At 33.8% G+C, this 27,500-nt stretch overlaps 3 protein-coding genes across 23 annotated transcripts in view; 2 read left to right on the top strand and 1 right to left on the bottom strand.

The window, feature by feature from the left end:
* Window positions 1-3,804, top strand: part of LOC119637612 (AMP deaminase 2) — a 20,189-nt gene extending 16,385 nt beyond the window's left edge. For 4 of the 5 annotated variants that reach the window (XM_038033799.1, XM_038033789.1, XM_038033805.1 and 1 more), the window contains 9 exons: window positions 109-156; window positions 1,437-1,552; window positions 1,662-1,756; window positions 1,828-1,953; window positions 2,033-2,363; window positions 2,429-2,592; window positions 2,670-2,960; window positions 3,026-3,431; window positions 3,517-3,804. In XM_038033799.1, coding sequence (XP_037889727.1) covers window positions 109-156; window positions 1,437-1,552; window positions 1,662-1,756; window positions 1,828-1,953; window positions 2,033-2,363; window positions 2,429-2,592; window positions 2,670-2,960; window positions 3,026-3,431; window positions 3,517-3,693 — 1,754 coding nt within the window. In that variant the 3' untranslated portion in view covers window positions 3,694-3,804. The remainder of the gene's footprint in view (window positions 1-108; window positions 157-1,436; window positions 1,553-1,661; window positions 1,757-1,827; window positions 1,954-2,032; window positions 2,364-2,428; window positions 2,593-2,669; window positions 2,961-3,025; window positions 3,432-3,516) is intronic. The other variant, XM_038033795.1, reaches the window with a different exon arrangement.
* A 163-nt stretch (window positions 3,805-3,967) lies between these two features.
* Window positions 3,968-16,271, bottom strand: LOC119637539 (transmembrane protein 94). 4 transcript variants are annotated; one of them, XM_038033609.1, is made up of 11 exons: window positions 14,903-16,271; window positions 11,395-11,725; window positions 9,264-9,577; window positions 8,560-9,193; window positions 7,780-8,488; window positions 7,554-7,713; window positions 6,936-7,032; window positions 4,715-6,877; window positions 4,536-4,659; window positions 4,192-4,441; window positions 3,968-4,125 (listed from the first exon to the last, which is right to left on the bottom strand). In XM_038033609.1, the coding sequence occupies exons 3-11, from the start codon at window positions 9,431-9,433 to the stop codon at window positions 4,053-4,055; spliced, it is 4,380 nt and encodes a 1,459-aa protein (XP_037889537.1). In that variant the 5' UTR covers window positions 9,434-9,577; window positions 11,395-11,725; window positions 14,903-16,271; the 3' UTR covers window positions 3,968-4,052. The 4 variants fall into 4 exon arrangements, with proteins under 4 accessions (XP_037889537.1, XP_037889554.1, XP_037889545.1 ...); XM_038033626.1 differs by lacking the exon at window positions 14,903-16,271 and having other exon boundaries at window positions 4,715-5,868; window positions 6,112-6,877; window positions 11,395-14,804; XM_038033617.1 differs by lacking the exon at window positions 14,903-16,271 and having other exon boundaries at window positions 7,596-7,713; window positions 11,395-14,804.
* LOC119637562 (protein tweety) lies at window positions 9,893-27,434 on the top strand. Of its 14 annotated transcripts, none has more exons than XM_038033715.1 (9): window positions 9,893-9,911; window positions 19,802-20,257; window positions 20,359-20,536; window positions 20,624-20,931; window positions 21,006-21,769; window positions 21,857-22,026; window positions 22,138-22,149; window positions 22,222-22,942; window positions 26,418-27,434. In XM_038033715.1, exons 2-9 carry the CDS (start codon window positions 20,120-20,122, stop codon window positions 26,902-26,904), a joined length of 2,778 nt encoding a protein of 925 aa, XP_037889643.1. In that variant the 5' UTR covers window positions 9,893-9,911; window positions 19,802-20,119; the 3' UTR covers window positions 26,905-27,434. The 14 variants fall into 14 exon arrangements, with proteins under 14 accessions (XP_037889643.1, XP_037889599.1, XP_037889589.1 ...); XM_038033671.1 differs by lacking the exon at window positions 9,893-9,911 and adding an exon at window positions 10,085-10,976; XM_038033661.1 differs by lacking the exon at window positions 9,893-9,911 and adding an exon at window positions 10,085-11,062.
* The last annotated feature ends 66 nt before the right edge of the window (window positions 27,435-27,500 follow it).

The raw sequence follows: 27,500 nt of genomic DNA, 5'->3' as shown, positions 1-27,500 counted from the left end.
ATAGATAATTTTTAAGTGGATATTGTTTTAATTTTTTTTTTTATATATATATATATAATCGTAAAAAAAACAACCGTGATTTTTTTTGATTCATTATTCTTTTTGTAGCTTTAATACGCAAAATCAGTCTGCCAATGATCCTCTTACCGCCTAGAGGTACAACATCGATCGATTTCAATTAATTTAAGTTAATTCTTCTTTTTGTTTTTTTTTTTTTTTCTGGAAACTATTTTCATTTCTTATTTTCTTCAATTACTTTATTAATTAATTGCATTCGCTTTGTTTTCTTACATTAACTATGCAATTTAACATATGTATAAACTTCTCCTTTGTTGACTTGCATTTAATTTTGTTGGTGTTCGGTTGGAGACAACAAATTCATGTTTCAATAGAGTTAAGACGTTCAAGTATTGTTTTTTTAGTGCTCTTCTTCTTTTCATTTTTTTTTTTTCTAAGTAACTAAACAAAAAATCTGTAAAAAAAACAGGCGCCTTTTCCATATAACTAACAGCAAAATCGTATATACATATATATTTACAATGTTGTTACTCATTTGAGTTGAGTAAAGTTTTGTGTATTTTTATCGTTAGATAAATAGTTTCGTTTGATTTACGCAACAGAAGGACATTTGAGCCATATTTTTCTCTTTTTTATAGGGCTTACTACGTTAACAATACGTTAAGTGGCAGAAGTATGAATACAAAAAAATTAACTAATACTTAGGGAGCCTTCAAATGATGCATAGTTTAACGAAGTAAAAGTGAAGTGCAAAATTTGATACATTTGATACTAGGCTCGCAGGCATTTTAAGAAGTTGAAGGCACAGATCAAATGTTCTCGGTTTGTCGCAATTTAATTGAATTAATAATTTTTCAAACATTAAAGGTGAAGTTTTTGTTCTTTCTAAATCATTCCGATACGTTGCATATATAGCAATTTTGATGTTAGTAAGGAGTGAATTATCTTTTAAGAATAAATAAACCTCATTGGAGCTCTTACTCTTACAAGTATATTAAAAGCGATTTCACATTTCATCGTTTATTGTGCTTCTGTTTATTTATTCTGTTTTCTTCTTTTTTTTTTTTTTTTTTTAAGAAAGCCGGTGGAAGCAACAGTTTTTACAATCTTGCTGTCTATATATGTGCATAATATAATTTGTTGTATAATTTGACTAAACTAATTCTTGTTTCAGTTATATCACTAGTTTACTTTCTACATATATATATATATATTATCTTAATGTTTACATATGTGTATACGTATACATATATGTATATATATACATATATTATATGTATACATAATATGTATACATAATGTATATATATATACATATATATTATATATATACATATATATATATATTAAGATTTATCTTTATATGCCACAATATCTGCCTCGTGGATTTGTTTTCTGAAAATGTGCAATGTTTGAAGATCATCCAATACATCCACCTACTGAAACAAGCAATCCTTGGGATATTGAATTTCCATCCGACACTAACTACATCATAAAGACGGTTAATGGTGTCTTTAATATTTTTCAAAGTGAGGTAATTTATTAACTTTAATTAATTTCTTTCAAAAAAAAAAAAAGAAAAAAAAAAAAAATTGAAAATTGAAAATAAAAATGTTTCTCTTATTTATTATTGAATAACGTAGGATGCAAAAGAACCATTACTTCCGAATTATCCAAAGTTGAAGGATTTTTGTAATGATATGCAAATAATGTGCACCATGATTGCTGATGGACCATTGTAATTGCGTTTTAATATTTATCGTTAATGCATTTTTTACATGAAATTTTCTTTATTTCTTTTTTATATAGAAAGTCATTCTGCTATAGACGTTTATGCTACCTATCGTCAAAATTTCAATTACACGTTTTACTCAATGAATTAAGAGAATTGGCGTCTCAGAAGGCCGTGCCTCATCGCGATTTCTATAACATTAGGTTTGTGTATATATATATATATATATATGTCACGAATGACATTCTTTTTCTTATATATGTACATTGTATGTACCCTTAGGAAGGTTGATACTCATATACATGCGGCTTCGTGTATGAATCAGAAGCATTTGTTACGTTTTATTAAGAAGACTTTGAAGAACTATGCCAATGAGGTTGTTACAGTAACAAAAGGTCAACAAATGACATTGTGCGAGGTGTTCAGATCTATGAATTTAACTACTTATGATTTGACGGTGGACATGTTAGATGTGCATGCCGATCGCAACACGTTTCATCGTTTTGATAAATTCAATGCCAAATATAATCCAATTGGCGAATCACGATTACGTGAAGTTTTCTTAAAGACAGACAACTATTCAAATGGAAAATACTTTGCTCAAATTATCAAGGTAGATAATATTATTATTATTATCTTACTATGCTATATATCGTATATTTTTATATATATATATAGGAAGTGGCCTTCGACTTGGAAGAATCGAAATATCAAAACGCCGAATTGCGTTTATCAATTTATGGTAAATCGCGAGATGAATGGAAAAAATTGGCCAAATGGGCTATCGATTACAATGTTTATTCCACTAATATTCGCTGGCTGATTCAAATTCCCAGACTTTTGTAAGAAATTTCTCTGCCATTTATTTTAAAATTTTTTTCTTCTTTTGTTTTTTTATACAAAATTTTTTACTTTATAGTGATATATTCAAATCGAATAAATTGTTAAATTCATTCCAAGATATATTGGATAACATATTTCTACCGTTGTTTGAGGCAACTAGCAATCCTAGTAAACATCCTGAATTGCATCGATTCTTGCATTATGTTATTGGCTTCGATTCGGTGGATGATGAATCAAAACCGGAAAATCCATTGTTTGACGGTGATATTATCACTCCAGAAAATTGGACCGATGATGAAAATCCACCATATGCATACTATATTTACTATATGTACGCTAATATGACGGTCCTAAATCAATTTCGCAAGTACCTATCCATGTTTTAAGATTCGTTTAGCTATCAATATTGATAATAATAATTTCTTCATAAAGACAACGCGGTTTAAATACATTTGTTTTACGTCCTCATTGCGGTGAAGCAGGACCGGTACAGCATCTAGTGTGCGGTTATTTAATGGCTGAAAATATATCGCACGGTCTGTTATTACGCAAAGTACCCGTGCTTCAGTATCTCTATTATTTGGCACAAATCGGTATTGCCATGTCTCCGCTCTCCAATAACTCGTTGTTCCTTAATTATCATCGGAATCCATTGCCCGAATATTTAGCCAGAGGTCTTATCGTATCATTATCGACAGACGATCCGCTACAATTTCACTTTACTAAAGAGCCGCTAATGGAAGAATATAGTATTGCTGCTCAAGTATGGAAATTGAGTTCATGCGATATGTGCGAATTGGCGCGAAATAGTGTTTTAATGAGCGGTTTTCCACACATGGTATATATATATTGCATTTTAATTTTAATTTTCTTTAAATGCCTTAATATACTAAATACATATACATCCATACAAACATTTTTAGATGAAACAACACTGGTTAGGGCCGAATTATACGCGTGAAGGCGTTGCCGGCAATGATATAACACGTACTAATGTGCCTGATATTCGAGTAGCGTATCGTTCGGAAACATTGCTCGATGAGCTTTCCAACATTTTCAAAGTTCATCAGCATCCTCACGCCATTGCGGAGAGTCCTTAAGTTAAGAAATTACAAAGGATCGAAAATTCTTACGTATTTCATATAATTTTGTATAGCAAAAAAAAAAAAAAAAAATAAATAAATAAAATAAAAACGTCTATATATTCATATAAGCCTGAATTAATTAATGTATAACCTTATAACAAATTACGAATGAATTTATAAAATGTGTACGTATTTTTGTATGTGTTAACTAAAATCAATAAACATAAATAAAGAAGAAGAACAACATTTAAGTATTTGAAATTCTTTTGTCATTTTTTTCATTCTTTATTTAATATTTTTCTTTAAAACTTACACATACATATACTTAAGATGAAAAACATTAATTGTTTAACTGAGAAGTTAAGGGAAGCAAATTAGAATGGTGAGTTCATGCCCAATTTCGTACCGAAATCCAAGCGAGCTCGCCGTTGATATCGGGAATTGACCCTTAAATGTATATAATAATAAAATATTTCTTACGTTATCTATCTGAAAAATATCATGCTTACTTACTTGATCTCCTGCCATTTGCAGATTTCTGAAACTAAAAGACTTATTAATGAACTGCTGTACAAAAAGACTGCGGCTGGCCAAACATGAAAAACATGATGAAAGACATTGTCGTTTAGAAAAATTTGTGATGTGCAGATTAGGCCGTGCAATAGTAATATACAGAAACAAGTAAAGGACCAAATATGATTGCGCAATGGACTCTTCCGCCATAGAGAATGGTCACGATGTACAAAAGAGGCTGACACAATTACTGATGAATGAAAAAGTTAAAAATTTAAAGATTTACTAAAATTAAGAAAATTGCATTTAAAAAAAAAAAAAAAAAAGAAGAAAATTGTACCTACCGAAATGTACCAATACTCCGGGCAAGCAAAATATTCGAGCGATTTGTACCTTTAAAAGAGTATTTTCCTCACTTGAATTCATTTTCCCAATAGGATGCGATATAAAAGCGCAATAGCCCAATATCTAAATTAAATCATTTGCATAAATTTAGAAAAAATATTGAAATTCAATTGCCTACCGTCAATAATACTGGGGTCATAAATTTACAGCCATAACACCATAGAACAAATCCAAAAACACGAGAATCATATTTTGTTTGCTTTTTGCCGGTAGCTCTGTTCATTATTTTTGGATCCATATCGATATGCGCTAATGCTAACGATATGAGAGGAACCGGTATGCACATAAGATAAAGTACCATAACTGGTGACAATACAGGAGGTAACGACAAACATGTGCTCAACACATTAACGGAAGCTAAAGACCCGGCACAACTGGCCCAAAATTGTATACAATTCCAAAGACCCGATGAAAATCGTCTAGATAATTCTATAATGGCAACCAAAGACAGGGAATCTTCACGCTTTACAGATATTGAGCATGGCAGTGAGTTTAATTGGCGACTTAAGTAAATAGGTGAAACCGTATTGCCTGATGATTGTATAGGCTGCACCTCGACGGTGTTACCATACAAACCAGATTCTAAAAGTTCTTCAACTGCTAAAGCATCTGGATGCAACTCAGTTGCAGTCCCGTTCCGTTTTCTTAATAACTTCAAGCGATTATTAAATATATTAGCTTCCGAAAAAGCTTCAATATCTTGACAGACTTGGGGATACAGTGGTTCTACGGCTATGCTGCAATCAGACTGAAGAAATATCTCTGCATTCGAGTTGCTTGCTGAGGATCCTAGGCAAACCACTATTTCTCCATACGACTGCATAATCTCTAACATTTGCCTTGTAGCTTCAGCTGAACAATCGGTAAATAAAGAGACCTGCAAAGGAACATTATCGACCTTTTCTAAATGTGGTCGTATATTCTCGATACCCCGCGGCAATTTAGCTCTATTAGACATATCAAAATGAACTGGTGCACTTTGTTCGGTAGTATCTGTCAGGATGCTTACAGAGCGACCATTTTCATCTAAAGCAGAATCCTGCGAATTTCGTCGTCGTCGATTACATTTTTCGGCATCATTTCGAAATTGTATGGATTCTGATAAACTAGAATTGGAAACAATTTCGTTTTTATCGGTGATATAAAAGGTATTACTGCCGTGATTCGAAATGGCTCCAGGAGCTGAAGAGCTTAGCGCTTTTGAAGTTTCCAGATTGGTCGGTGGAAGTAGAAAATTTAAATCTGACGACTCGTCACTATCAGCGATGTTTCCTAAAATGCAATTGTTTGCAATTATATTGACTCGAGAACGGAGATCATTGCTTGATGTAAATATGGCTGATGTTGGTGGTGGCGACATGATTGTACTAGTGATGGACGTCTGTGGTGGGTAATGAGTGATTGTGGTAGTGGTGATAGTTGTTGTAGTAGTGGTTGTGCTTGAACTGATATTATCATGAGAATTTCGTATGGTGGTAGGTATGTTTGTAGAATTGTTTGTAAAACCTCGTTTACCCGTTGGTTTGGGCGACTGAGACTTTAGATTGGACTTGTCATCGAATTTGCTAAGTAGTGAGATGTGACAATTCCAGCCTGATTCCAAACCCATTTTCTCAGAAAAAACGCGTGAACGCAATTCGTTTTCTTTGCTGAAGTGAACAAACCGTATACAGGCCCGCTCCAGATGTTCCACTAATTGTACTATATCTGTCTGAGCCTGATACTGCATTGTCACCATACCAATGAAAACCTGATGGCACTGCATTTCGTAACATCCTTCTACATCCGAAATATCTTCTTCTTTACCATCCGAGAAAAGTAATGAATCTGTGCTAATGCTGTGACTAAGTTTGGCATGGCTACAGTCAAAGTCGCAATGTATTTTATCCATATTTTGTAAACGTAATTTCGACTCGGGAGGCAATTCCATATAAGCAACATTGCCTTTGTTATTTGGCACGCCTCCCAATATGCCGTTAATGCTATGTCTCAACGGCCTATATGCAAACGCAGTACAATAAGCGGTTAGAGCGCTGCGTTGATAAAAATCCAACGCCCTTTTGCGATCCTGCTGAGATAATGGACGTAGATCTTTGCCGTCCCAGAAATCGTCGCAACAATCCAATATAATATCGGCCGTTCCCTGAGTAAATAACGATAAATAGCCGCCAGGATTCTCGCGCATTATCACCGATAATGAATGTGGAAATGGAACTTTGACTTTAGACGATAACTGAAGTTGCCTCGCAAAGCGGATGTCACGTCGCACCACGTCAGGTTGCTGTAATCGATGGAACCATGATATGAAAAAATGAATTCTTTCGATATTTTTCGATTACCAAATGCCTATACGTGGCCAGTTGTCCTTCCAAAGTAAATCTATCCGTGGCGTGATCAGTAAAACCGATTTGCTTTGCTAATTCACATAAGCAGCGTCTGCAGGAAAAAATAGATTCGAAATTAATTATTTTGAAAAAATAAATGCTATAGTTTATGATGGAAAATTTCGCAAAAAATGCATTACTAAAAAACTTATAGATGAATAAATGATAAACATTGTTTCCCCTTCACCTGCTGTACTAACATATCAATATAATTTCCACTGGCTGAATATATAAACTATTGAAGCCCATGTATATCCATTTAGGTAAAATCCACACTACTCAAACGGTCCTAATTTGTGATTTTATATAAAATATTATTGCTTTAGGTAGCCATATTCTTATCCACGTCAGATTGTCTACAATGCTGGTAAACCGTGTAACTACTTCTATTATTTCAATCGCAAATTCGTGTAATCGCATGTTATTATATAGATATCACAAACTACGTAAAATTATAAAAAAAAAAAAACATATAATAATTGAAAATAAGTACAATTTACTTTGTTCGAATAACTTTTGTAGCAATTGAACGAAGGCGGAGAGATTCATAAGAGATGCAAGTGAATTACATACCCATGCAAGAAATTTTTCATAGTGGACTCTACAATCGCATACCGATTTGTGACGGGCACTAAGTCCTTGTCCATCGTGGCCACAGCAGTAACATGTCCGCAGAATTTCGCATAATGAGCATGAGTTAGAGGTGAACAGGTATTCAATAAGATAGCCAAGCCTATAATTGGTTTAGAAAAGCCGTTCACAATATTAGGCCCATAATAAAATGCAAACATTAGTTTACCGAGGGGCTTTAAAGATTTAATATGGTTTTTCCATTCGTGATCATCAAACTCTAAGCGAAAGGGGCAGTGTTGATCATGCGTCAAATCTAATACTTCGGCCACTATGCCATTCTCTCTTTGTGTTGCAGGATCCGGTAAATCGCTCTCGGTGTTTACCGAAGTTTGAACACTTTTTTCCTCCATATCGTCGTCTTCTACGTCGTGAAGGAAAAATACCTTTTCTGCTGTGGGATTTGGCCATGATAGAATACCTTTTTTATCAACGCAGCAAAGTGCAGTAATGGATCCTAATACTTGAACAACATTCGCTGATCTAGGCAGCAGCTCGCTGTCGCCTTGCCACAATTTTACCCAGTATTGAAATACCTTCGAACGATGCAAAGAAATATTTTCGTAATCAAAAGTTGGCGTATCAAGGTCTTCTTCAAATGATTTATTCGGATCTTTTGTCAGTAGAAGTTGGGGCGTTTTTAGGAAACATTGCAACCTGGCAATACCCCATAAATTCATCGATATCCACATTAACGGAAAAATTAAAGGGAGCAACGGTATAACGGCGGCAACAGATGATTCTATAAGAGTGTATTTCCAAGTTGGTTGTAAATCGACCCAAGCCAAACAAAAATCGTGCATCCTCAAAATACCAGCAAATATAGTGACGACCAATGTGAACGCAAATCCCCACTGCTGTATATATTTTGTGACCAGCTAATGAATAGAAAATTTTTTTCATTTATATAGTTATTCAAATCACGATTTTTCAACATATTTATAATTACTAAATATCTTTGCTGATTGTAGATAGTTGGTGGTCGTTTATGCGAATTCTCAAGTATCAGCTTCAGATTATCTAAATAAGGTGTATTCTCTAAGCAGCATATTAAATCTGGCAGAAGAGTTCTTACGGTTGGCTTTAAAGGTGGTTCAACATTATTGGACACACCATAAATTTCATGAGCTTTAAATATTCTTTTGCCATTGATTTCTGCACAAGGACCAGGCGTTATATGTCCTGGTCTTATTACTATATAATCTCCTTTTACTAGTAAGGCCCACGGTAGATTCACAATCACGCCGTCTCTGTACGTCCACTGCAAAGAAACACAGGGTGATAATGGACAACACAAATGAGGATAATTACAGGGCTGCCATTCTGCGCTCAGCTCCTGTTCAGCTAAGCGTAAATCATTCAATGCCAACCGAGTTTTCCGATAGATTTCGGTACGTCGCAAATAATTTTCACGTATTACGACAAATAGATTCAATGTTAATATAACGGCTAAGCATAATGCCGCTAGATATGATTGTGCAAGAAGCAACGCCGCAGTCGCTAGAAGTGTTGTCCCAATGGAAAGCCAACCCAATGGGCTTTCATACCGTTTTACGAATGCCATACGTATCTTATTATAACAGCTTAAATAAAGTCAAACAGAAAAACAAACATTCTTTAAAGTAGTACATACAATAATTATGCCTATACTACCTTTCTTCCGCGTATTTTTGCTCATAGTTAAGCAATATTTTTTCTATTTCTTCATATAAGCGACCCAGGGCTACTCGCGTACTTAAACCATACGTATCTTTCAAAGGTGATTTGTCATCATTATTTATTCCGTTTCCTTGTTGTTCTTCGAACTTCGGTAAGGATTCCATTGATTTTACAAATGACTTGTTTACGTGTATTTAATAGAACATTGTCTTCAATTGTAGCTTTACTTGTATCAATTTCATTTGCATAAGAAATCGTTGTTTCTTCTTCTTTGCAATCACTTTTTAATAATAATATATGGCATCAATCTAACAAGCGTACACAAGATAAAAAGTATAGAAAATATACACAAATTGAAAATCCAATTTCGTTGTCAAAACACAAACAGCTGTTTCAAAAAAAATAAATAAATAAAAAGGAAGTGATGGAAGCCATGGTTGCCACTCGTAACAAACATTTACATTTTCTAAATTTTTTGTTTATGCAAATGTTCAATGTGGATGCATATGTGCATATGTGTGGGAGAGAAAAAAAAAAAGAAAACATTTCATGTACCGCTCATTAGCTATTATTCGCAGAAAAATGCACACAATCTATTAGATTCGTGCATATGAGTTATATATTTTTAAAGGAGATTAAAATGTATATAATAATTTACAGAAATCTTAATTAATCTGATACGAACGAGCTGATACGAACAATAATAAATAATTTCACGTAAATTACTAAACGCAATGCAAATGTAATGCAATGAACTCTGATTGTAGTTTTGAAAAATAATAATAATAATGATAACTAAATAAAAATAAATGAGAAAAAAGGCAAATAAACAAACAAAAACACTCTCTATATGTGTTTATTGCGTGTTTAAATTTGAGCTAGATTTAATACCAGCAAGTAGATTTACATAATCACAAATACTACTTATGAAAAGAAAATACAAAATTCGAAAAATTATTTTAGAATTATCATGGGTAAAACTTCTCAGCCGTTGAGGAAATCAATAATTAAATTTTGAAAAAAGTAAAAGAAAAAAGGGAAACAAATCATAAATCCTTTGTATTGGGAAAATCCTTTTATACTTTGTTTGCACTTATATGTAACCGTTCTGTTCTTTTGTGAAACATAAAGAGAGTATGATGAAACGTAATCATATCAACGTTTTTGCGCTCATTTATTTATTTGCCTGCATGTTGCTATCGTACGCACAATCGCGTCCTGTATACGTTATCCTGTGCATTGAGGGTGTGACCGGGTTAATGGAAAAATTTTCATACTTAAGTTGTTACTGAAAATGTAAAGTCCTTTATATATTCAAAGCGCAGCTAAACGATAAATTTTATAAAGAAAAATTCAAATTTCATTTTAATTAATAGAAAGCTTTTAGTATGATTTTCCAAACGTTAAAGTGTTATTAATATAAAAAAAAAAAGTAATAATAATGCAGCTTCTCTATAAAATTAGTTAACATTGTATAAAAAATATTGGTTCCATTAAAAAGAAAAAAAAAAAATTAAAAAAATAAAAAAAAAAAAGTAAAAAAAAAATTAAATATGTATATAAAAGTAGATATGGAAAATTCTCATATCATGTGGACATTTTATGAATCTTAAAGTTTCAAATGTTTAAATGTTGGTGAAAAAAGTGATTGTGAACGTTTTGCTTTTAAATTACAATATATATCTGATATGCAAATGATAAAGATATGTATGTGTATATATCGGTGATTAAATATCATTAAATAATTAACGATTTCATATTAATTGAATTACATTATAAGTGATTGCATGCATGTAAGAAGAATGATTTTATGCAAACATGTTCAGTACAAGATCTAAAGCAAACAAAGATATCTCAGTAAATAAAAGAAAACCTAAAGGAAAAAATAAAAAAAAAAAAAAAATCATGTCACTCCCCTGTCTGAGATGAACATATATACATATTTATATACATAAGTAATTTTATGCTTTCTTCTTGCATGTTACGACTAAAAGTTTTTATATGCTCTCAATTCCAACCAACCCTTCAACCACCCTCCACTGTAAAATAATAATATTCCCAATGCAAACTATAAATAAAAAAATTTAATAATGACATTAATAACGGTTTTATATTAAACACACACCTACGTTTATTTATAAGAGCTATACGGCAGTTTTTACAGGACTACATATGTTCATACGGAACAACTATAGGCCATTTTTTGCAAAGCTTTTCCAATTTTTCGGTTTCCATTGGCGTTGTTCCAGTTTGGGAGCCTTTTGGGAGGCTGCTTTCTTTTTTGTCTTAAACTTTTCATTTTCACGGTCGTTAGATTAATTTCAAAAGCTAACCGATTCCGTTAACAATATGCAAAAATCTGAAAACTTACAATCTATGCTTTCTTCTTACACCAGGCGAAGGCTCATTTTGTTTTGTATCATTAGTGTTCTGGGCAGTGGATTTTTAACGTTTTCCTAACACAAATTTGAAAAATGTGCAGTTTAAAAAAAAAAAAAAAAAATAGAAAGGGCCTGGGGAGAGAAATAAACATGCAGAGAGAGAGAGAGAAAGAGAGAAAGAGAGAGAGCGCGAGAGAGAGAAAGAAAGAAAGAAGAGTCAAACCTTTGATAGGGAAAGAAAAGCAAGAAGACGTTAAAAAGTAGTAACCTTACTTAAACTTATTGTGTAATTATGCAAAAAATACGATCGTTTCATAATATTATTCAAAACAATAACTGACTTTATTAAAATAATTCTTCTCTTTTTTCGCCAACAAATTTTTTCTATTTATTAAATTTACCAACAAAGGAAGGACGAAGGCATATCTTAGAATTTCGCGACAAAAACCGCTAGTAGCATTCTAAATTTATGTGAAGACTTTAGATCGGATGGGGTAATTTTTTGAACCTCTTGCCATGTAAACGCTCCCACAGAAACTGAATCTGGACATGGTAAAAACGACTAATTTTCAATACTTCGTGATGAATGTTCATTCATAGTAACAACTTGACATAAAAATGAAACCTACTGGGTTCGGACCACGTAAGTCCATTGTTTGGATACCCAGCCATATAAAGGTTTTAATCAAAAATAGGGTTTCACATGTTAAAAAGGTCTACTTTTTAATATTTTATGATAAAAATTTGTTCTTAGTAAATCAGCAATAAGAAATATGGATTACATAGATCTATGTTTTAGATCGCATCATATATGGGGCTTTTATGAAAGCAAACCCTTCTACGGCGAAAAGGTGTAATTTTTGGTTCGTTATGACGAAAGCAATTGGAAAATAATAAATCTTTGGAAAGCGAATTAAATTTGCTACATTTAGATAGCATGGACATTTGAGTATACTCTCATATGAGAGCTTTCGTGAAAACTATATATTTACATAAAAATAATATAAAGTTTATAGTGTATTATTAAGAAAGTAAGGGAACGACTGTATCAATGGTCTAGGATATGTAACCCAATGCGCTTTGCGCAAGTATGGCATTCTTACTTGTTTATTAATTATTTTTCTTATGAACAATTAAAGATAGTCTTTGGGGGCGAAACTTAAAGCATATGTATCAGTTTTCAGTTTTCTGTGCTAACTTTGTCGTCTCTGATAGTGCGAGTCAAACAAACCAAAGTTGTTGTCGACGGCCAATGCCAGGCGCCGTATACTCATATCAATATATTATTATAGAATATTGCAGATTCCCACGAATAATTGAGCACACTTGTTCATATGTATCAGTCTATCTGTTGAAATGAAATTTGTTTAAAAACAGACTATCTTAAATTCTACTTTTGTCCCTTAGATTTAGTTCAAAGGGTAATTATTTGCGTCTATAATATTGCGAAATTTTGTTTGTCATAAAATTTCTGTAGTAATTTTACGTAAATGAATTTTAAACTCACATAGGTTGTGTTATACATATGTGAGCAAACGTTCCGCTTTAGTTATATAAATATATCTATAACATAAAGAAAAATATAATCGAGATCTATAACTTGTGCAACTGTATGTACTTGTTTAAAGTGAACAACTGAATTAGCTTACCCATGTTCGTTTTTTGCGTCCGTCATTTAAAACTTTAAAATTTACCAAAATGTTGAATGTGATAATACATTCACACTAATTCGCTCTCTATTTGAATACAATTTCCGAAATTTTAAAAACGCCTAACCCTATAGTGTTGCTTGTGTCATAATTTATTCTATTACATTATTACAAACACCTTTCGGGTATTTTATATTAACTATGTTACTCTTAAGGCATGTAATATTAAACATTCGTATGCATGTAATCGAATATGTTATGTTGCCACAATATCATATAAATGAAAGATTTTTTATGGATAGGCACACCTTAGTAGCTAAGCACATTACTCAGTGCATTTGTTAAACAGTCAGTCCAAGCCGAGTATATATACCTTCTGCATTATTTTCATTCAATGATGCTTTACTTCCTTGGTTAACACTTCGTTAATAGTTTTACTGTTAGAAAATATTCATAAAAAATCGTTCAGATTGGACCGTATTTACGACAGTACGATATATGAAAAAAGTTCAAATTTTTAATATTTCTCGACATAAATGAATGAGTAGTATTTCGGTTATGTGAACGAGATAGGCCCTTGTTTTAATCCCTGCACTGTACAGTAAAACCAATTCGACATTTATCTGGTTCAAGATTTTTCATTTTCATAGTCTGTTAAGCGCCAGTGAATATTTTACCTTGATTGCAAAACTTTCTTTCTAGTCGTGACCAACCATTTTCAACAGCGCTCGTTCTTGACTCAAAACACATCAGTCTACCGAATTTCATCAAAATATTTAAAAAATGACAAGCTTCAAGTTAAGCGCAGACGGACAGACAAGCTTAGGAATATGATAAAAAGTGTTGTATACATCCGCACAAACATACCCTTGTAGTACAAGTGGTCAATTTTTGCAAATTTTTAAGCTAAACCATAAACAAAAAATGTAGTTTTTTTTTTTCCTAACAATTATTTTATAAGCCAGTCACTCCGTCCTACAATTTCAATAACTTCTTGTTCTCTTTTGTGCTATGGTCAGCATTTCAGGGCGCGAGTCAGAACGAACTATGTAACTGTAGCTAAAAATATAATATGGACTTTCACGCCAAGTCCAGAAGTAGCCTCTCCATTGGTTGATTTCATGTTTTCATCAACCTTACGATAATCCGATCGTAAGTTGAAGGTACGCAATTGCACAAGTGTTGTCCAAATGAAGAAATAGATGAAAAATTCTTATAGAGAAAATTTGAATCTTAAAAATGCGTCTTTTAATAATAACAATTTTGCTCATCTGAACTTGGTATTAAAGTAACGAATCTGCACTTTTTCCAGAAGCGAATGGTTTATGGCAACACTCACTAACTTACTTAGGCAATAGAGGGGCTATAAAAAATATATGGACTATCGTTAATGCGGGTGATTATGTTCGTCATTTACATCGTCATTAATGGGCAATGAATTTCCTTTCGATGCTCTACAGTATAACAAACATGTCTGTCAAACGAGCAATTGAACAGAAAGTTAGAAGTAAGTTCAGATTCCTTTGCTTTGCATTCGCCCATTGTCCCGTTAACCCAAACTTTTTAGTCAAATCGGATTCAAAGTTCTCTCATTTCAAAAAACCTATAAAATTTGAAGTCTTCAACGCTGAACACAATAATTGCAGCAGCAGTATGCATCAAAGCTCTATGATTTGAAAAAAAAAAAAAAACCATATGATTACATTTTGTGTATGTAAACATGAAAAAAGCAGAGAACGTTGCTGGAAATATTAACCATACGATTTCGTTTTATTTCCATATACATATCACTTGCCTTCGCTCATTGCGTTGCTTGCCAATTCAGATACATCGGGAAAGTTTGAAATTTTCTCAGGGTATAGTGTTTTTGCAATCGTTGTGTTAAAATTCATATAATCGCTGCATCAGTTGTGTTCAGCGTTTTCATCGCTTCACGCCGACATCAAGATCATTAACTGTCCTATGTCTTCATCAATTTCATGAATTTATGTGGATTTGTGGTCTTTTCTATTTACTGTTCGCCGAGAATAGCGAAGCAACGAACACTCACTACATAAAATCTTCCGTAACCGTCTGTGATTTATTTATTTAAAAGAAACTTTCACTTAATTAATTGTTCACTATATCCAGCTCAGAGACTTTTTACATTCTCTAAATACTTTTACAAGGTTGCCATCATACTTAAAATTAACACTATTATTAATCCCTATAGATTTATTGTCATTAAATATGATCTGTACGCCTGTACTTGATTGCGCGTTGTAGCGTTTGTGTTCGCGCTGTAGACACTTCATAGCGTCAAGTAATAAATTCTATAGTTTGTTCTGCAATTCCAACCAAAATAAAATGATTGCATAATTTTCATAATTTGTCTTGGTAAGAACGGTTGTGCGAATAAATTTTCTTTCTCAAAAGGTTTGCGCGCTGGCGTACCATTTTCATAATCACACAGCATTGAACGTCCAGAAATTGAAGCTACATATTTTTTAAATTGAAATTGATTGCCTCGTTTGATGCCATTAGGTAAACTTTTGATTCCGATGGAAGGAAATAAACTAAATGAAAAATTTAAGCAGTGATACCGCTACGACACCGAAAATACTTTCGTTCTTATTACTGATGCAATTAATTTGAAAACTAAAAAGCACAACAATTCATCCGGTCACAATTGTATAATAATTCTACCGATAAATATCTGCAATTTCTGACATACGTTCCTTACTAATTTTAATTCAATAAACATATTCGTATCAGTACAAGTCTAAGTCTTTGTATAAAATTGCAAACATTATATTATATATGGAATCCTTTTTTATACGATCTTTTCTTACACGATTTTGAATTAACATAGCTTACCAATAAGAACAGATACACTTTTTGTTTGCCCGAAGCTTTTGTTCTAGCATAAAATCTCAAAAGAAATTGTTTTTCAATTCCAATATATATACATTTTATTATATCCGCCTGAATAGCGGAAGGCGAGGAATCTCGACAAGTCAATGGTCGTGGGTTCGAATCTCAAGTGCGGTAGAGTTTTTAATAAAAGCGGATAGCCTTAGATGCTAGTGCTTTTAAGATTTTAGTCTTAGAATTTATTTCTCTGACGAAATTAATAATAATAATAATGATAATAATAATACTGCCTTACAGAAACTTATATAACAAAATATAATTAGGAGGGAATAAATCAAGAATTACATAAGCAACGTTAAGAAGCCAAAAAAAAAAAAAAGAAAAAAAAACCACTTACTAATCACTATACAAAAAAAAAAAAAGAAAAAAAAAAGAGAACGAACAGAGACCATTAGTCACGAGCGAAATTCTTCATTTGAATCAAGCCCGGCATTTGCGCCTTATCTACTGATGATAGCGTTTTTGGTCCAGTCTGTAATAAGCGTGCAAGCTTGTTATCATAATGTAGTGACGAATGTTTGCGAAATTGATTTTAATTCCTAATTCAAATTTAAATTTTTATATGCTTGTACTCATGGACTGAATTTTCACTGTACATTAATCTTAATTTTTAATGGAGTATTTCGTATTGTTATGTATTTGGAAAGATTGCTTGAGTTGCGTTGTGCAATTTATGTGCAAAACATCCCATAAAAAATGTAAACAAACGTTTAAAGAGTGCAAAATAGCGAAAACATTGAAACAATCATAATTACGGATTTTCATGCAACATGTTTGTGTGACGCTATATGCCACGAACACATGTACAAGATGGAATAATCTATTGAATACTTATGTGTACTTGTGCGTACGTTTTTATAATATACAATGTCTTTGGGGTTGTTCATGCTGACCATTCGTGATTTACTGCTCAAATTGAAGGAGGTCGCGAGAATGACTCTCGCATTGCACCCATCACCAAGAATCACGCTTCAAAGTCTCAAATCAAACTCGGAATCGTTCCAGACACATTTTTCATTGTATGTGTGTTTATCTATTTGTTAATTGCTAAAGTAAACATACTCTGGTCGCAAAAACTGAAAATCAAACTAAGAAATGTTGCAAAAACATTCAAAGTTGATCCACGTGGACTGATATTCGGTAAAAAGATACGCCCACAGTACATTCTAATTTATTTTGGTATTTTTACTCATTAGATGAAAACTACAACAGATACACGATACAAATTATCAGTTTTTTTCTACAAAATTGACAGAAATCTGTCACGCGCATCTGGCTTTAGAGTTTTTCTTTAGATTATTTTGCGATCCCGCCCGAATATAATTTTCTTATTTGTTAATACTATTGACCTTTCTATACATTCCAAAACAGTGAAAATAATAGGCTTCATTTAGGCTGCTACTTTAAATATATCATTTCCAATATTGATATATTGATATAATTATTGCAAGTTTAAGAAGCAGAAAAAAGAATAAATGTTGAATATGTAGAATTTGTTTTTTTTTTTTTGCTTAAGCCCTAAAGTCATGCTGCATTTATGGAGCAAAAGATTTTAGATTGATGTGAAGTGACGTAATAGATTCGATAGTTTTGCTCAAAAAATGATATATAGAAACAAAGGCCAATTTAATACATTTAGCTTTTCGCATTCTAGTTACCAAACTCCTTTATTTGATACCCATATGGGCGGTATTTTTAAGAAAAAATCTATCCACCATCTCGTGACGTCTACCGCAATGAATTTCGAATTGACACACTTACCTTGTCGCCTTCTACTCTCCAAGCACTTATATTTGATACCCATATCAACGGTATTGTAAAGAAAAAATTAATTAAATAGGTCGTGACGCTCGTAATAACTAATTTAGAGCCAACACACTTACCTTGTCGCCTTCTACTCTTCAAGTCCTTTCATTTGATATCCATATCGTTGGTGTTATTAAGAAAAACTCAATCTACCAGATTGTGGGTGTCCATCATATGTGTTATAGAATTAACGCATTTTTAGGCAGATAATATATATTCATTTGAGCAGTGCACATAGCAGTTTTAAGCATTCTGCCCTGTTTACCTTATGACTATTAATAAGCATAAAACCTGAAAAGCTTGAAAAAAAAAAAAAAAGAAAATTTAATCATATGTATGGGCATGGCCGATTTTACCCATTTTTGCTTACGGATAGTAGAGTTCTTCGTAAAGTAAATGTAAAAAAATGTCAACCTTAATGAGCAAAAAACCGTAAATTTTTATTAAAAAAAAAACCGAATTGCATTCAGTTTACTTTCCATTGTCGGCTTGTGCTCTAATCAATTTGCCTCATTTTCAATATCAATCTGTGTGTAAAAATTTCCAAGGCTTCCAATGCCAAATTTAATTTTTGCGGCCGGGAGAATGTTTACAACAGATATTACACAGACGGATAGACGGACAGACGGATATGTTTAAATCGATTCAGAGTTTGATGCTGATCAAGATTATATATACTATGTGCGATCTCTGAAGCCTTCTTTTCCGCCCTGCAAGCATTTTGAACGAAATGAATATACCGGTCATCCGGTGCCCACCGGTGATGGGTGGGAGAAATTGCTTGACATGCAATAGGCATATGTCGTAACGCTGAAGGTAGATTATTGTCATTCTTACAGGCAGACGGTGAACGTATCTGTCTGATCATATATTGATAACAATATGAGGTCCAAAAAAAAAAAAAAAAAGGAAAAAGAATCTATGAACAGACGTATTTCTGTGAAGAATCGTCGCGTCATTGCTTCAATTGATAGACTTACGTATATGAGTAAATCTCTTTTAGGAATTCATAATATTGAGGATAAAATTGGTTTCTCATTTCGTTTAATTAACTCACACGCATGTACAGTAAGTAACATTTGATATCGTTTTTTACATTTGTTCGTACTATGTCCCCTTGATAAACTACTCGCGTTTGATTCGCGTTTTTAATTAAATTGAATTTATACTACCTTGCTGGTATATAAATATGTAAGCAACTGATACATTGATTGCCTCGGATAATGAATGAATGAATGGTTGGTTATTCTATCAAAAAAAAAATACGTGAAATTATTTATTATTGCTTCGAAAATTGCTTTCACGATGTAATTTTTCAGAAAAAAATAATTTTTTTTTTTTCAAAATTTTCTTATCTTATGCAGTTTAATTAAGTAGGTTAAATATCTAAGCGGTCGAATAAGTGCAGTTAATATATGTAATATAGTATACGCAAGCACATGCATAAGTATTTACGAGTCAGAAAGTTAGGCGTGTATACAAAATGTGATGTGATGTGAGCGTATGAGTGTAATTTTTGCAATTCTATTGTTTTTGTGCGACTTCATACGCGATGCAGATTCACTACAGCTTTTGTTATAACTAACTAAGCAATATAGCTGTAGCTCGCTCGTGTTCTCTTATTATTCTGCTTCGATTATCTATCTGAGGCTGCGGTTAGTGTTATTTTTTATTATTTTTTTTTTTATTTTTTTTTTTTGTAGAAAGAAGACGTATTAGATATAATAATTATAAGTGCACTCAAATACATGCGCCTACTTTATGAAGTGTTATTTATCAATAGGTTTTGGGGTCAGCCATGGATTGTGCGTCTGAACAAGATGGTATGCACGTTAATCGACGATTGATGTAAATGAAGAAAATTAATTATTGTCGAAAACGACGGGAAATTTGACTTTTGAGCTAAACATAAATAACAACATTTCCTTACATTGATTTAATTGATTATGTACATATCTATGTATGCATGCGTTGAACGTAGTTTAAGAATAAATAATCATTGAGAGAAAAATTTGAGAATTTGAGAGTTTGTGGCAAACGGGGCAAACGACACAAGGCAAGGTAACATTTTTCATAAACTGAAAGCGGTAAAACGAGCAAAATGGCTGAATATCACGAGTACACGGATCAGTACAGGGTTCCGATGATAGCAAAACTGCTTCATGCGCTGCCTCATTACAATATAACATTTCATAAGATAAACAGTACTTTTCGGCCGAACGATGAAATTTACTTAGAGGTAAACCATACAATCTCAGGAATATGATAAATAACTTCACTTACCGCGCACTCTGGATAGGAGCACTTATTAATCAATTATCGTTTATATTTTGTTTTAAGAGCTTGGGCATTCTTGGGTCGGTGCCCGCAGCTTTACTCATTATATCATTATTGGGTCTATTGCTTTATTTGATGACGCGGTGCTGCGATCGTAAGCCTAGGCCAGCACATTCCATAACCAGCCTGAAAGTGGCATTGTCCATTGTTACAGTGATGTGTTGCGCTGCTATTGGTTTAGGTAAAAATTACTTTCAATACACATTAATGCAATATTAATGCAATTTAAATCACTTTTTATAATAAATATATGCCTTCTTTATTGTAGGTCTATACGGCAACGATGACTTACATAATGGCTTATTAGAGGTGTTGACTGCTGGGCGCAAAGTTGATACACTAGTGACTACAATACGCAATCAAACTCATATTTTGGAAAACACTTTGAAAAACCGTATCAGGCCACAGCTGGTAGAATTGGCTGATATATTTGATCAGCCCGTGTCAAATCAATCTGCTCTTTCCATTTTGTTTGTGTCGCTGAATATAGTGCAAGGTAATGTGACGTTGGCAACGAACGCTGCCAGTGATATACGCAGACCATTAACAAGTGTAACAATGACGAAATTTTTATCGGTAAGTCAAGCTTCTCCGTCAAAATTCACGACGGAATTTTTTCAATATATAATACTAATCACTACTTTGGACAGGATGGGGACAAAATGGAATTAATACGTTGGCCTGGCACCGTGGCTACGCTTGCCTTATTATTGGTTCTTTGCGCTGTTTTATTAGTGGGCGTCGCCAGGCATTCACGTTGCGCATTGATTTTATTTAGCGTATGCGGTTTGTTGGCTGTGACCGGTTCTTGGCTAATGTCGGGCTTATATCTTTCATCATCTGTGGCAGTGGGCGATCTCTGCATAAATCCAGCCGACTTTTTAGTGTCAATGTCTCCACGCGACTTACCAACAAACGTTTTATTGCATTACACTCAATGTGAACCGGGGCATACCAACCCATTTACTCAGCGCTTACGTGAATCGCAAAATTCGCTTAACAATGCTCGAAGCGCAATGGCCACTGTCATGAAAATATCATTGGTACTTTTTAAGTCGTCGGGTCTGCAACCAAAATTAGGAGCAGTCAATGCCGATTTAAATAGCAGTGAACGATTGCTTACCCAACTAACAGCTTTGGTCGATTGTAAAGCTGTACACCATAGCTTTTTAGCCGCTGCCCGAGGCTTGTGCGAAGGAGGTTTATTGGGCTTAGTCTTGATGCTTGTCGCCAGTTTTGTAGCAGCCATTTTGCTCACCATAATGGTATGGGTAGATTCGCATACTTGGATTTATATACGCAAACGCAATGATTATGCTCAAGTCGATGAACCATCGTACATTTCACATCCAGCTCCACAAAACCATCAACAAGTGATGAATGCTTCCCGAACTTTGCCTCGCAATCATAACGGGTGAGGACACCTAATGAAGTCGATTTTTATTTAAACTCTTTTTTGGTATTTTTTTTTTTTTTCTTTTTTTTTCGTCTAATTTTCCAGGCATTTTAGTCCACCCGTAATTAGTGGTTCACACACTTTGCAGCACCCGTCGAAGCGACAACAGCATGAGATGATGTCTCATGCACATATGCAGCAAAATATAAGGGCTATGGGCACGCATACGCTTGGTCGTTTGCCGTCGCACAATCATAGCCCCACCCAACTAACAGGTAAGAAGTTTTTGCGATTAATTTTTGCAAACTAACATCCCGTTGATGTATGCTGCGGTATCGTTTAAAAAAGATTCTCTGCTTCTAATACACGGCTTAATTTAATTTTAGGCCCAAATAACGGTAAATATGCAACATTAAGCAAACAATGCAAAACTTTGGAAGCAAATGATTTTTACTGAAAATCGTCATCAGCCTGTAGCGATACCAATAGCCGGAGTCAGCATGGAGCAGCTCATCAGCAGCAACAACATCCAATTCAATCATCTCAACAGCCAATTTACTGCCACTATCCTCATCCACATACACACGCTGCCGGAGTACAACATCAGCATGCGATTTATCATCAACAGCAACAGTCGCAGTATGGCAACTATTCAACTGCAGTGCATCCTCAACAGCAGCAACATTTATCTGTTGCGGGACAACAAAATTCCATTTATCAACAGATAGCACCGCCGCACACAGCTCAATTAACACAAAACGGAAGTCATCTCACTAATCAACATTCCATATATCAACCTTTGGTAGCCGTTAGTCAAGGCTCCATTTATGTTTCAAATTTGGCCACTATGCGGCGGCAAAATACTCAGCAAAACGCTGCCAATTCTCAAATTTCGACACAACTTCAGCATCCGCAACAGCAATCAAGTGGAATACAACCAACATCCCATCATCAACATCAAATAAAATCGCCACAAGAGAGTCATAATATTTCAAGGTCAGACAGCATTGATAACGCGTTATATGATCGAGAAAAAGGCGTTTACAAATGTTCCACTCTACGGCAGGGAGGAAAATTTGATCCCAAATATAAGCCATCGATTTTAAACTGCCCCTTACCGGAAATTCCGAAGGACGCCGAACCTCCAACTGTTGAATCCATATATCATCAACAACAGAAAAATTATTCCAAGTGAGTGTAACAACTTTAAACTTTTCACAAGTCTATTTGCGAACAGTCTAGAATAATTTAATTATATACGAAATCGCCGACTTTTATAGCAAAATCGTCTATTGCGATCTGAACAACGTCTCGCAATGCTAAATTAAGCAAATCAATATACTTTTCCATAGGAACCTTTTTTTTTTTTATATCCGTCACTGCAGGATAGGGTGGGTTATTCATTTTGCCATAATGTTTGCAAGCTTCAGAGACTATATAAAGTGTAGCTATTTTTGATCGGCGGGAAACTCTGAATCGGAATAGTCGAGTCTGTCCGCCTGTCCCTCTGCCTTTCTCTTTGCCTGTGTGGTGTATGCTGCTGACACACAAAAAGGTGCTTCGCATATCCACTTCAAATTTGGCAGAAAGAATCTCTTCTGCTTGTAGCTTAGTATTTAATATGGGTCAAATTGGTAAAAGTACACGCCCACAAACAAAAATTTATAGGTTTTTTAGTTATTATTGATAAATTATAAAAAGATTGAAAATTGTAATTTTGTTCTGATTTGCTTTATTAAGGACTCGACCTATTCATGCTGAAAAATGTGGGAAATTCGGTCCAGCTAACAAAAAAAAAAATGGTCGAACTTTAATTTTTTGAAATTTTCTACTCGTTACGCATAAAGTAAACATGACGGAATGTTGATAATTATTCTGTATATATATTACCTATCTAAAAATGTGTTAATTCCAAAATATATAGATATGGCGGACCACGCAACGTGACGGATTCGTTTTTTCTTAGTAATACAATCGATTGGGTATCGAGTAAAACGAGTAGTGGAGGCTAGAATGCGACGATGGACGCAATAGATAATTAGAGGTGAATTTAGTTAAGGTTCATCAACACTTTCATAAAAAGTGTTTAGATATGTAACTAACAAGTAGGATAAAAAATTTGCTTATTCTAAATAAAACCAGTTACTAACCCCATTTAAGGCTGTAAGGCTCCGTAATAATAATTCACTAATAACAACTGGCAATAGCAGTTGAATTCTACCGTAAATCGGTAAGTAAATGGTGATGGAGATAGAGGATTCGACCCTAGCCGAATATAACTTTTTTACTTATTTTATTTAATTTACTTATTTTATTTATATTATTTATTTTTTTTAAATCCTCAGTTTTGATTGATAATTTATATAACCTAAGCGGTTATATGCAATCAAACGTAAATATAAGGTTTATTTCGATGTGAATTGATTATGATGAAGCGTTTCCTCGTATTTTCCAATGAGAAGGGACACTAAATGGTCAGCAGTATAATTAACGATTTAAGGCAAGCAACTAACGAAAAGTAGCAAGCTTCATCTAATTAAAAAAGAATTCAATTCAAAGAGAGAGACAGAGAGAGAGAGAGAGAGAGAGAGAAAAAAAAAGAAAAGAACTTTACTACTTTCAAGTAATAATGACTTACAAACCTGTGCACTAAATAACGGAAAATTTGAGATTTGAGATTAATTGGATTGGTTCGATGGTACCTGTAGAAGGGTACGGTCATTTATGGCGTCTGCGATTTCTTTACATGCATAATTACTCCACTGCAGTGTGAGTTTTCGAGCAGTAGTGCGTACTGCGAGGTATACTTCACGCTCCCCAAAGACGGCGTTTCATTCAATCTGATATCACAATAAGCTGGCATCCAGTCCAAATGACAAGCCCATCAGTCATTTAATATTTCATGGTTATCAGTATTTGCTTTTTCTGTTCAAAGCAAGCCAGCTTTGTCTTGGCAGTGAAGATATAAAATTTCTTTGATCGTTTGTAATGTAAATCGCAAGTAACTCAATAAAGTTTGAAGAGATTTCGTCATCTTCTCTTGCAAGATCTGTTAAGCACTATCGCGAAATTATCAACATTATGGGCAACCAATTCAGTTCATTACATGTCGCATTAGTTATTGTAATAAACGGTAGTCCCTCTTACCACAAGGGTCCTGTATATGTTTTGCTGATACTTTATTTCCCAGTAGATATTGATAGCGAAACGCTTAGCATAACTTCGTACATGTTATGAGTAAAATTCCAAAATCCCAATGTAATTAAAAGATGAACTTTACCACGTAGGGTGGAGATGATTTTGGGAAAGCAAAGGAAAGCAAGACCTTGTTTGTATTCCTTTATTCTTGCAAGAATTAAAGGCGTCGTAAAGCGCCGTAAAGCGTAGAAGACAGACAGTTCAACCGAAATGATTCTCAGATTGTGAATTGAAAGTGAAGGTACATTGCTTTACCTCCATATGTTTATATATCGGAATTGTTCGCTTAACGATTGGAGCGCAGCGTAAACGATAGTGAGTTCAAATGAAACGCTTCGACGGAATCAATGAAATCAGTTTCAAGGTGAAGGCGTTAGGTACATTATATGCATTAATCCAGTATGCCTAGTATATTAGCAAGCGTTAGCGTGTGTCCGGTATTCAGTTTCCCTCGGACTAGGAAAAAACGAAGTTTGGGCATACTTGTATAGGAGCGAATATAGTTATTATGATAATTCGCTTAGACTAATTACTAGCTACAGCTTAAAGAAAACCTTATAGTGAGCAGGGGCCAGCATTGAATACCCCATACACCAGTTTGCTTAATAGAACTATTCATATGATACATTCAGATGATGCCTATATTCGCATACCAACGTTCATTAAGGTATTTCAAAAAGTTACGACCCGCAGGTTGAACATAAGAATACAAAATGAACAGACGACCCAGTCAAGCTTAGTTGGACGCAAAAAGTGATTCTGAATCTATCGGTATAATAGGAGGTTGGTTGATCTATCTCAAGACCTTTTAGGTGGTGGTGGCATATAATCGCTTCAACTTAATATACCCTGGTAATACAGGCAGTGTATGGCATAATAAGAATTATTTATTGATAACTAAATGTCGTAATAATAAAGAGCTATCTCTATAGTTCCTCCTATAACTGAGTTCTTGTAAGACGCAACAGTGTTTATTGTACTTTCCACTTGCTTTTTTACGTCTCGAATTAAACTGTTATTTTTCCATTTAGTTAGTATCTTTTTTTACACGAATTTTTTGAAAAGGTATCGATTATGTGCAATGAGTATTAGGATGTATTGAAAAGTCTTGTATAATACGGCTTTTATTCGACATGAAACAGATTTCGATACAACACGATCAACATTGTCTTGGCTCATATTATATCCAAGTTATATCTTAGTTTAAATAATAAAACAAAAGAAAAATTTTCGATACAGGGGCGGTACGAATTCACTATGTTATACGCGAGACGGTTGTATTGTATATAACATATGATGTAAATATATTATGTAATAGCGGGTCTATTTTATTCACAAATGTCTCATATATTTAATAAAAAAAAAAAAAAAATGCGTTAATAGATTTATTTTGCTAACATTTAATTTAATCTTTCTTGCTTGTTTGACTAAACTTTATAAACTCTTGTAAATGAATTATTACGTTTAGAACCTTGCAGCGGCCTACAATGAAACTGACACCACAGATGAAAGCAATACCCCCACCTAAAGTTCTAACACCCACCTCACCTCCTTTAGTCGAGAACTCGGTTAATGCTGTAGCAGTTGTGTGTAAAAATCAAAATCAATCAAACTCGTTACATATTAGAGGTAATATGGCCGCGAATATTGCTGCTGCTAATGATGCAAAACAATCGCCAAGTAACGAGTCTGGATTGCCTCCCCCACCGCCGATCGAGCCAGAAATCGGATCGCCGTCATCAAAAATGATACCGACCAGCAATATTAATAACAATAATAACAACAACAATAATAATAACAATAATAATAATAATAATAACAATAATGGTAGCTCTGACAGCATGCCTAACGGTCACACTGCCAATCATACAATAAATGATGATGATGAATTGCCACCACCACCTCCGCCGCCGGCCATCAATGATGAATCCAATTATGCAGTAACTGAACTTTAAAAATAAGGTAAATTCTTCCATAAAATCAATATAATTGAATGGCAATTCATTTAATGCAATTAAGTTTAGAAGTTTAGATTAATACGCTAATTAGATTACACGACCGATCTTATTGAAATTCATAGATGACTTTATTATTAGGCGACAGGATGAGAGAAATTTCGCGCTACAGGACTGTCTATTACTACTATACATACAATGATGAATACACAAGATATGGAAGAATGAATACAATAATGAAAAAGGAAATGCTATTTCCGATTAAAGAGTATCCGATCTGGACAAGATGAAAACAACGAATTTTAACATCCAGTATCACCTATACGCATACTCATACGCACATACAAGCATATTTCATTCTGTTAAATGTTAAGAGATATTCTAAGGACAGGAATGAGTGAAAAGAAAGAACTTTTAAGTAAAGTAAATTATTTGCCTCTAAATTCCTAAGATTTAAGAAGCAAACAGCAGAGTGAAAAAGAGAATCTCAAATTTAAATACCATTTAACTTAAAGTAGAAAATGGTTAAACGAACTAATACTTAATGCTATTCAGATCGTAAAAAAACCGAGGGGGGGGGGGGGGGGGGGGGGGGG

This window comes from Glossina fuscipes, unplaced genomic scaffold (genome assembly GCF_014805625.2).
Source record: "Glossina fuscipes isolate IAEA_lab_2018 unplaced genomic scaffold, Yale_Gfus_2 0, whole genome shotgun sequence".
Classification (NCBI taxonomy): Eukaryota; Metazoa; Arthropoda; class Insecta; order Diptera; family Glossinidae; genus Glossina; species Glossina fuscipes.
Note: the sequence above shows the minus strand (reverse complement) of the source record. Positions and strands in the feature narration are given on the sequence as shown.